This window comes from Nansenia antarctica (assembly GCF_963989245.1).
Source record: "Nansenia antarctica genome assembly, chromosome: 10".
Classification (NCBI taxonomy): Eukaryota; Metazoa; Chordata; class Actinopteri; order Argentiniformes; family Microstomatidae; genus Nansenia; species Nansenia antarctica.
Window position 1 is genome coordinate 1,166,880 of NC_137680.1, and position 11,294 is coordinate 1,178,173.

General features: G+C 44.1%; 1 protein-coding gene across 1 annotated transcript; it reads right to left on the reverse strand.

Annotated features, from left to right (window-relative positions):
- Positions 1-1,171: 1,171 nt before the first annotated feature.
- pnrc2 (proline-rich nuclear receptor coactivator 2) lies at positions 1,172-5,668 on the reverse strand. The gene is made up of 3 exons (XM_080540784.1): positions 5,529-5,668; positions 4,496-4,710; positions 1,172-4,216 (listed from the first exon to the last, which is right to left on the reverse strand). Exon 3 carries the CDS (start codon positions 4,191-4,193, stop codon positions 3,708-3,710), a length of 486 nt encoding a protein of 161 aa, XP_080396910.1. The 5' UTR covers positions 4,194-4,216; positions 4,496-4,710; positions 5,529-5,668; the 3' UTR covers positions 1,172-3,707.
- Between the last annotated feature and the right edge of the window lie 5,626 nt (positions 5,669-11,294).

The following is an 11,294-nucleotide window of genomic DNA, read 5'->3' on the forward strand; positions in this document are numbered from 1 at the left end:
TGCAGGATATGTCCCCGGCCGGAATAGAACCGGGGACCCTGCGGTTACATGGTCATCGTTTAACCCGCTGCGCCACCTAAGCGCCCCTCCTTCAATGCTTTTTGAGTAGGAAAGCGAGTGAAGGACAGAGGAGAGGACACAAGCAATACATGTTCTAACACTCCAGAAAGGGCCATGGGCCCTCAACAGTGGTCCCTAACCCTAACCCTCAACAGTGGTCCCTAACCCTAACCCTCAACAGTGGTCAAACAGGCACCACCTCCACAAAGATTTGGCATGAGCACACAAATATGAACTCCTCTTACAGAGGTACTATTGAGACTTTGTTGTGGTGGGTTCTCACGTCACATACAGAGGGTCTGTAGAGGGCACAGGTCATCACTGGGGTCACACTGCCGCGCTCACGGGACACGGACTCTAGGGGGCAGTTTCACCGACACGGTCTAAGTCTAGTCCAGTCTAGATTAAGTTAAATCACACTTGTAATAGAAAATCTCCATTGAGGATGCTTTTTAGTCGAGGATGATAGTCGTAATCTGCGTCCATGAAACATGTCCTAGGTGACGTCACAGGAAGGTCCTGACCATCAGAGACCCTGGTCACATCTCTTTACTGCTGGGGCTTTATCTTATTGTAAATAACTGGAGAAGAGTGTGCAAACATTACTCAATGTAAATGTACTGCAGCATAGACTCCTACCACCATGTTATGAGACTGGTGAACACATCAGAATCTCACATCTGTTTTACACTATGCACCCCAATATCACACATACACTATGCACCCCAATATCACAGTACCATGTCCTACACCATGTCTCATGACATCACCATTATCTAAGCCTTGATCACAGCTGCATTATTGTGTAGTCACAGCTGCCATTGTGTGAGAAAATGGTATTGTACCAAACCTGTACCAAACCTACCTTTATCAGCACATACAAACATAACCCTCATCTTCATAATACTGTTGTGCTTAGTCTGGGAAAAAGCAACACATGGTTAAACATTTCACAATAATGTCAGTGTAACTTTTCTAAATGAATGGATATCTGTGGACGTAACCTATGTTTCTCAGTATGATGAGGTATTACTTACATGTTTCTCAGGATGATGAGGTTATTACTTACAAAGAACACATTAATTCATGGACACAGACACAAGGTAGGGGGGAAAGGGAAGGGAATTTATTTTTTTCTTTTGGTTAACTTTGTTTTTACCAATTAAAACAGTGCTTTTTTTTTCTGCTCGAATCAATAATCTGTGGACATGGGACATCATTTCATATTCATTGGTGACAGTGTAACAAGGGGGACAAATTCAAAGCCAATTTGTTTAGAAACAATAATGTTTCAAATTTAGGAAGAAGAGACTTATACATGTATGAATCATTAACAGGAACAAAAAAGGAAAAATATTCTTTAAAAACCTTACGCAATGCATTCAATCTCACAGTATATAAAAATAAGAGCTGAAAGAAAGTAGTTACACAATAACAACATAGGGCCAAATTCAATTATCAGCTGGCGGAAGAACACCTGATAATTGAGAGTGGTTTTAAACACATGTCGCGAATGTTTGGTCAATGAGTATCCTAGCATACCTAATCAAAATAAACTATGATGGTTCTTAATTTGTCGATGTCAGATTCAAAGTAGGCACAATCAAGTTATGACAAACTTAAACTCAGTGGTTCATCTCTGTAAAAATGAGAAACAAAGTGATTTCAGCTGTAAGCACATCTGGAAAATAACAGTGAACAAAATAATTCATACATATCCAAGTCCCTTCAAAAGGTCAAATATTATAATTTTTTCTTTGCACTTTAAGCATCTTATTTTACCCTACACTGTGCATTATACAAAACAATAAAAACATTATGTGCAAGATCACTGGCAATATTACACAGTGCAGGGGTATTGACAAATGCTATAGGCAGATATTTCTTTTTTTTTTAACAAAAATATTCTTCAGCATTTGAAGTCAAGACATGTCCATAGAATGTCTTATACATTCAGTGTTATTACTAAAAATACTTTATCAAGCAGGTTTAAAATCGCCCTGCAAAATGTACATATGCTACAAGTATTTTTATACATTTCATTATTTACATGGCTCTTTCTTTAACATATTTGCTCTGGAGCTTTGTTTTGTTGTCTCTAAGCTGGCCATTACAGTTCCCATTCTGCAAAGGAAAAATAAAAACAGACACCCCCCATTTAAGGTTTGCCTCTTGAAAATCAGAACCTAGCGGGAGATAGTCAATTACGCACCCGCTGATAAAAGGGCATCTCAGCCTGTAACTTATTAAAAACAATTTTGATTGCAGTGCAAGAGGATAGTAGGGTGCAAGAGGCAGTGAGTATCTGGAGATTGTTGGATGGCCAACCCTTGAGACCTATTTTAAATGTAAACACATCCACACTGGCCCTGCACCTAACGTCTCTGTGTCCTCTGTGCCACGTCACACGCTGCTCTCAACTTTGCCCTCCCTCGTTCAGTAACTGCCCCACAGCAAACAGGGCCATGACGTACGAACAAGAGGTTGAGTGGAACTGCTACAGTCCCACGTCCCTGTGAAGCCCTGGCCCTCTTCCGCATTGTTTGCTGTGAGGAGTTCCACTGTTTGGGGAGGCGGAGGCTGAAAGTGAACAGTACTGATTGCATTGAAAAATAAGTGACCCAGAGGACCAAATTCCCTGCGCCACTCGAGTCGATGTGGTTGATATGGCACTGGTAACCACGTCAGACAGGCAAGGAAGAGATGGTGAAGATTACAGCTAAAGACATTGCTTTGGTTAATACACAACCGACTGAAACATTATTTTTTCTCCTTAATTACAACACAAATGGACTCATAAAGTAATGCTATGATAAGAGAGCTGCGGACCTTGGACGTGCTCAACTCCTATAGTGCAGTGCGCACAGCGCTATAAAAAAGGTACAGGAGTTGAAAGTCCCAAGGTCTGTGTGCCATGGCCTCACGTTACACTTCAGTTTGAGGTTATTCCTGTGACCTGTACTCACTACAGCCCATTCCCTCCAGTAAGATAGCTCTGGTTTCCCTGCAGAACGTTGTCATGTGGCTTTTACATCCCAAAAACAAAAAAGAGGAAAATAAATAACTTTGGGCCTTTAGTCCAACTAAAAAAAAAAAAAAATCGCTACAAATGTAAATGTGCTTTAGCACCAAGGTTTTAAATGTGAAATCCTTAATTATTATTAACTAAACTTACCGTGTCAATGTAAAGCTTCGCTGTCCACAGAAATGGACTGTAAAAGAGATTGAGTTTTAACAATGTGTATACTAAAGAGTATCTAACCCCACCCGTTTGGGAAGAAAAGCACACAGACTTGCAATAACAGCCAACAAAAAAAGAACAAAACAAAAAAGAGCAAAGTACGAAGGATATCCAGTTCATCGTTAGTTACAGAAACCGACTCCACTAAGAGATTCTCCCCCACTAGCAAGGCTGCAACACTGTAATATCTCTACTTCCTCCAATTTAAACAAACAAGGAGGGTGACAAACAACTTGCAGCGAGATTATCACTGCAAAACACCTCTCACCCTACAAAGACCTGGGATCTAAAAATAGCTAAAAAATATATATTACAGTGCTGGGGCGTTCCAAGTGGGTGGGAGCCCTCAGAAGGGCCTTAGTTCACGCGTTGGCTTTGTGAAAGGTCAGATGTGTGGGAGTCCATCTCAGGCATGCACTTTGAGGAGGCTCTTAAGCTGGAAGGCCATCATCTCCCTGTTGTCACAGGTGGCGCCCAAGCCGAAGGGCACCCAGTGGCTGGGGGGCTTGGGCAGCACGCTGGGGGAGGGCGGCTCACTGAACTTTGCCCCCGCGTAGCTCACGCCACCCTGGGCGGCCAGAAGCGTGTTCAGGTGGGACACGGCGCCCTCCCAGATGTGGTCGTAGTTGGCGGCAAAACGGACAGACGAGTGTTTCTTCTCAGCAGACGCGGCCTGCCGCGCCTCTGGAAACCAGGGGTAGGCTGCGCCCTTGTCGCTCCTGCGGTGGCCATGGTGGTGGTGTGGCCCTCCGACTACCCCTGCGGACGCTGCCGTGGTCACGCCGTTCTGGTCACGTCCTCTCTGTTTGGCCCGGCCCAGCTGGTGGTTCTTCTTGGGCAAAGGGCGCTCCGGATGGGACACTGGAATGTTGTATCTCTCTCCACCTCCCATACTGCGTTCACGCTGTCTGTCACCTGAACGACAAATGAAGATGATGAGGGTTTATAATCGAGACAACAACAAGTTGACTGTTTCAGGCGATCTTTTGTTTACAAGCGCTTCCAATTTCATTGAATATATATTTTAAAAGAATCCACGTTTATATTAAAATATAACGCTGTTACTACACCTAAATGAATAAATAAAACATTTCGCGGCGCTGGAGGACCGCTATGTACAAAAACAAACACACGGCAGCGTACGTGCAAAACAGCCAGACACCCATCCCCCCCACACACAGAGTAGCCTCTTACCTCTTTGTTGTCAGAGAGTCGCAGCAGCAGCGATGTTCCCGTCTTAACTTCTCCTCTCCGGTGGGGCTCCAGGTCCTCTGGGCAGGGGTAGGGTCAGGTCTATGAGGTCTGCTTCTCTGTCTGTGTCCAGGTGTGTCTGAGGTTCTCATGTGCCGATGCGAAGCAGAGTTCAACATCCAGCCTCCTCGACGCACGACGCTCCAAGAAGTCTCTGTCTGTTTACACCAAAAATAAGGCAAGGCAAGTTTATTAGTACAGCACATTTCATACAACAGGGGCAACTCAAAGTGCTTTACATACATTATTTAAAAATACAGCAAGAGGAGCATAAGAAAATAAAAATGACAATGAATAAAAGCAAATATAAGAAGTAAATAGATGGGGTTTGGGCCTGTTTGATTTCTAAATAAGAATTAATTAGCTTAGACATTCAATTGAAAAATAGTATTAAAGAAAATGCTTTAATCTTCCCACAGTCCTCTGGTTGGATCTGAACCTGACGAGATGTTGAGGAGGTCGCTTTGTTTTGACGAAAATGCGTCATTCATTTTTCAATGTGCAAATGTCTCCAGGTTTCTGTTTGTTTGTTTAGGTAGCGAAACAAATCGGTTTTAAATCCAATTGTTTGAAGCTGTTAAGCTAGGATATGCATTTAATATTGCACTATCCAAATACCCCCAAATGTTTAGCCAACATCAACACGTAAACAAACAAACAACAAAGAGGCTAATCCGTCTGTTTCTGCCTCGCTGCCGCTAAGCAGCTAGCAGCGTTAGCTTAGACAAGCTATCCAAATCCAAACTGCATAAAATCTCCCAACTACAAACATCACAATCAGTGCTTATAACATTATAACATTAAAGTCAGGGTTCCGAGCACATCTTCACGCTTCTGAGCACATCCAGGTGGATCTGTGTCACATTTCTCTGTGTCTCTCTGGCAGCGAACCAAAACAAAGAACATCTCAACATGGCGACCAGAGAACAGAGAGGATAGACTCTCTCTAAACAACAAGAAACAGCGATCTTCTTACCGACTCCCTCAGGCTCTGATGGTAAAGCCTTTCGTCTGAAACTGCTGTGTCCAATTCAACGTTTGAAATCTCTGATTTCGATGATTCTGTGAATTCGAATGGTTCTAAATTCGAATGGTTCGTAGAACTCCTTCTCCCGACTCTGTCTGATGATTTGCAACAAAATGGCATCCCGAGCAGGCATATGTAGCGTGCGGTGGCTCCGCTCTGACCAATCACACGCCGGCTCTGAGACTGACGGACCAATCGTAGGAGGAGAGATCCACAGACGCATCACGTCACGCCTGTTGCCAGACTGTTGACGTCGAATGGGACAAAACTCTCCTCCCCTCCCCCTCCCTCCCTCCCCTCCCCTCTCCTCTCCTCTCCTCCCCTCCCCCCCTCTCCTCTCCTCCCCTCCCCCCTCCTCCCCTCCTCCCCCCTCCCCTCTCCTCTCCTCCCCTCCCCTCCTCTCCTCACCTCCTCTCCTCACCTCCTCTCCCTCTCCTCCCCTCCCCCCCTCCCCTCTCCTCCCCTCTCCTCTCCTCCCCTCCCCTCCCTCCCCTCCCCTCCCCTCCTCTCCCCTCCCCCCCTCCTCTCCCCCTCCCCTCTCCTCTCCTCTCCTCCCCTCCCTGCCCTGCCCTCCCCTCCCCCCCTCCCCCTCCCCTCCCTGCCCTGCCCTCCCCTCCCCCTCCCCTCCCTGCCCTGCCCTCCCCTCTCCTCTCCTCTCCTCCCCCCCCTCCCCCCCTCCCCTCCCCTCTCCTCTCCTCCCCTCCCCCCCCCCTCCCCTCCCCTCCCCCCCTCCCCTCCCTGCCTTCTTTGTTTGGGTCTATTTTCAAGACTGGTAGAACAACACAATTACCTTAATTAAAAAGCAAAAGTTGAATTCACAAACTATATTACATGACAGTTGGCGAGTTTTATAAACGTGACAGGTTCACTCAAGTATGGTTGTAAACGTGCAAACATTCAGTGAAAACCAAACAAACAAACAAAACCATATCAGAAGTAGCCAACAACAGGCAGAGAGAGAGACAGAGATGTCTGGTGATTTGAGATTACTCAGACGTGGTTATCTAGTCTACATAGTTGATATTGTCCCATTGGAACTCAGTATCAATCAGCATAGGCCCTTTGTCATGAAGTTGTTTTTGTTTTGTTTACATTACAAAGTTACTGATCTATGAGAAAGACAGACGGTTACAATCATGATCTAGGATTTTCTGGATGTATATAGGCTACACATGTTTTTTAGGTATATCTATCTATCGCTTGTGAGGCTTGAACACAGGATTTCCTGTTTGAGTTGTGATTCACGTTGAAAGCAGAGAGCAGCTGCAACAGGCTGCACCAGGGTGCTAAAGAGGTCTCACCAGCAAGCAAGTCTGAACAGAATGATCCTCAGCACAGTAACCTGCCAACAAAGGGCCAACCTTGCCCCATCCCCCCTCTCTCCTGCCAGATTCAAGCTGTTTGATTAGTGGTTTTAGTTCAAGCCTGTCGGATACTTCACTCCCAGGCGGCGGGGGAGGCAAGGCGGCGGTAGACAGCTGTTATGTGTTAAAATCAACAACTGACAACTAACGCCTGGTAGAAAGGCCTTTACCAGTCATTCTGTGTTGTGAAAAACAACCCCTTTCACCCCCCTGTATGTGTATTGCAGTGTGTATACCTGGGCCCTTACAAAGCAGGAAGTCCTTGTTTGAAGCCATTTGCCAGACAAGATGTGAACGGTTAATGAGAAAAGGAAAATCCATTAGATTAGATTAGATTCAACTTGTGACTATTGACTATTATACTGTAAATGACTATTGTCATTGCACAGAGTACAAGTAGCCTACAGAGACAGCGAAATGTAGTTTGGCATCTAACCAGATGCAAATAGTAGCATAGTGCAAAAAACATGATAATGTAGACATGGTGTTACAGTAGGCTATAAGGTATTACAGTGAGTATAAATAAATGAACATAAAAAAATGAATATACATGGGACAAATATCAACATTATATGTACAGTTATGATATATATGTACAGTATGATATGAACAGGGCAAAATGTATTGAGGTATGTATATGTTACGGTACATGTGGGACAACTAGGGTTAGGGTTAGGTGCTACGTCGACTTGGTACATGCTGGCATGTCTAACCCTAACCCTAACCCTACCCCTAACCCTAACCTTAACCCTAGCACCCTAGCACCTAACCCTAACCCTAGTTTTCCCACATGTACCGTCTTCCCACATGTACCGTAACATATATGAAGCATGTATATATAATTAGAGACCAATTTAATCCAAAAGGTATTTTCTTTATTTTCCTTTAATGTCAGTTTATATTGTGTTCCCATCATAGATTTGTTGTGATTTTGGGTAAAGATTAAGATAATTTGATATCATAAACTGAGAAAGCTTTTACTTACTTGTTTTAGTTGTATATATGTACTTATATGTTCTTACTTTTTTAAGCCCTTAAACAATTGATCAACTTGTTCTCTCTCAGCAAACTCTTTCACCATCTGTGAGTCTGGGTCACTGTGACAGGAACATGACATTTGGTTTATCCAAATACAATATGTTTGTTCTTTGGGGTGTGTGTCTCCTTTGCCAAGATATTGACTGTTATTAACATTTTTTACATTTTCCCCCCCTCATCTCTTATAGAGAGTATACCTCTTCTATATGATACTCAAATTATATATCCCTGACCTGATTAAAACCATTGCGTATGTAACCAAATATGAACCTAGCTGTAATCACATAGAAACAGTATTGGATGGCATAAACTGTTATGGTTAGATACCACAAAAAGCAGAGAGATATAACACCTCATGCTATGAAGCCACTAGGTGTCAATGTACTGCATCCTACTGATATCGACCACTCTGTACACTGTGGTTCTTCTTAGTAATTGCATTTGGTTTTATTTTAGGAAACATAAGGAGATCTGTCCTCAATTGAAATCGTTACGGGAGGATATTTTCTTGTCTCGGAGCCGAGAGGGGAACTTCAGACTAGATCTTAAACAAACAAACTGATTTTAATGCATGGTTCTGATTTTAATGCATAGTTCTGATTTTAATGCATGGTTCTGATTTTAATGCATGGTTCTGATTTTAATGCATGGTTCGGAGCATGGTGTAATTAGGCTATTGTGAGCCTTTTGCATTCTTCCTAAAGAAAAGGTCCTATTTAATGTAGGGAAATGTCAGACTCTGAACTATTACATGATTGTTATGTTCTAGGTTTAAAGACCAGATTTAAGTGGTGCACATTTTACATTTTACAGGTCGTACTCTACAATACAGTCCAGTCCAGGTATAATGGTTGTGAGGAACAAAGTCCTCCCAAATCATAACTATACTCACCAGCTTGTCTGTGACACCCCTCCGGGTCTCTCACAGGAGAGGAGGTGGGTTGTGCAACATTTTGGCCGTCAACACATTCTCCAAACCCGTGTGTACGTTGTGAGCGGTCACACCCCTATCACAAGCAGGGGTGCAAACTTGTCACCTTTCTGCTAAATTAGCCGTTTTATCTCAAAATATGTCATCCATGTGAATTGTGTAGATCTGCAAAAACAATATTTTTTGTGGGGAGGGGGGATCTAAGTCTCATCCAAGTCACATGATGCTCGAGTTAACTAATCTCCCTGTCTGCTAAACTGCTGTTGAAATAACTTTTAGCTTCAGGGAGCTAGGTACAATTCCAGACAGCATAGAGTGTACAGTCACGGTAAACAGTTTTTTACCGTAAAACTGTAATTCTGCAGGTGTTAAGGTCAGGGCTGCTGCTACTTACACATGCATCATTGTTAGACCACCGTTAGTGCTAGCGATATCTATTTAACACCATTAGTGCTAGAGCTATCCCCCACTCTAAGGTTAGCCGCAAAAAAAAATTGTGTCACCTTTTTGGGCCATCACCAGTTTGCAGCCCTGACAAGGCCATGCTAGAGTTGGGCCTGCTCATGTCAGGAGTGCTGTGATGTTAAAAGTAGCTCGCTGCTGAGAGTCTCCTTAACGTCACACTGGAGTAGGAGGAGGTCAAACGGCCGCATTTGACTTGTCACAGAGCAGGAGGCGTGCGAGTATAAACATCCTGACACTCATGACATAAACCACGGTGCCTCTCACTCTCCCTACATGGGAGAAATATTAAGGAGATATTACAAGGTCTTGGCAACGCAGACTGCCTAAGTGACATTTTTCACATTTTACATGAGTGACAACAAACTTCATTCTAAGCCGATTGTATTGTGATGAGTTAAGGATCTCAGTTTGCGCCTTTCACCACTCATCAAGAGACACACACACACACACACACACACACACCATTTACCTGATACGGTATAGTTACTGGTGTTACAGTAGAATGTGCCCTTCATTACCTCATCATACACCATACTTCATAAAAGACATGACTTAGACGTTCACATGTATCTGTGCTTGTGTAGAATGAATGGTTACTAACTAAATAGCTACAGTATGTATGATGTGAAGTACAATCTAGCTATGTTGTATGTGACAGTTTTACATGAGGTAGTATGTCGTTAGTACAGTAAATCCCCTTAACTACCCTCACAAATGTAATATATTGTTGTGCCATTTGTCTCAAGGAAGGCAGTATGGTTCAGTACGACCTTATGAGTGTGTTCTCCAAAGTGAGAAGTAATGTTACCACCTTTTAATTGTGTTGTCTGTTATGGCCTCAATCAAGGTAATGAGATAGGAGTAGAGAAGGACCACAAGGAGACTTTGAAAGAATGAAATCAGCCCCAACTCTTGGGCTTATTATATGAATGAATGAATGAATGGTCTTTATTGTCATTGATATAGTACAGGTACCAAACAACGAAATTTAGGAGGGGGTGGCTCCCCCGGTGCTAGGAAAGAAAAAAAAAACAAAAAAAACACAAGAAGGGAAGGAGCTGGTTTACATAAATAAAGGCTATGTACACTATCCACTATACTATACTGTACAGATAGACGACTAGGGTTGTCATATTGCACATAGTGTTATTGCACATTCATTTGAAGTGTCGCAGTTTGCAGGCTAGAAATGTACATATTTGTGCCTCAGCACTACACCTGTTTTTTGTTTTTTTCAGTCCAGCTGCCATCAATCCGTCCAGACTGTCCAGGGCCCAGAACCTAGGTCTTTGCTGTGTTCAGGGCCTGGATGGCCCTGGGGTAGAGGCTGTTCTTCAGTCTGTTTGTCCTTGCGGCCATGGTCCTGTAACGCCTTTTCGAGGGCAGCTGGGTAAAGTGTACGTACCCAGGGTGGGTTGGGTCTCTGGAGATCTTGGAGGCCTTCCTGAGACAGCGTGTGTTGTACAGCTCTTCCAGAGAGGGGAGGGGGGCGCCGGTGATCTTCTGGGCTGTTCTCACGACTCTCTGTAGCGCATTTCTCTCCGCGGTTGTGCAGCTGGAGAACCAGTTGCAGATGCCGTAGGTGAGGATGCTCTCCACTGCGCCGCGGTAGAAGGCCACCAGTATCTCCTGCTTGTTGTGTTCCTTCCTGAGGACTCTCAGGATGTAGAGCCGCTGTTGTGCCTTCTTGATGGTGGCTGTTGTGTTGTTCTTCCAGGACAGGTCATCCTGTATGTGCACCCCCAGGAATCGGAGGGTTGAGACTCTCTCCACGCTCTCTCCGTCGATGAGCAGGGGCTGGATCTCGGACTTTTTCCTCCTGAAGTCCACGATGATTTCCTGGGTCTTTGACTTGTTCAGCAGCAGGTTGTTAACCTTGCACAGCTTGCTCAGTTGCTCTACCTCATCCCTGTACGC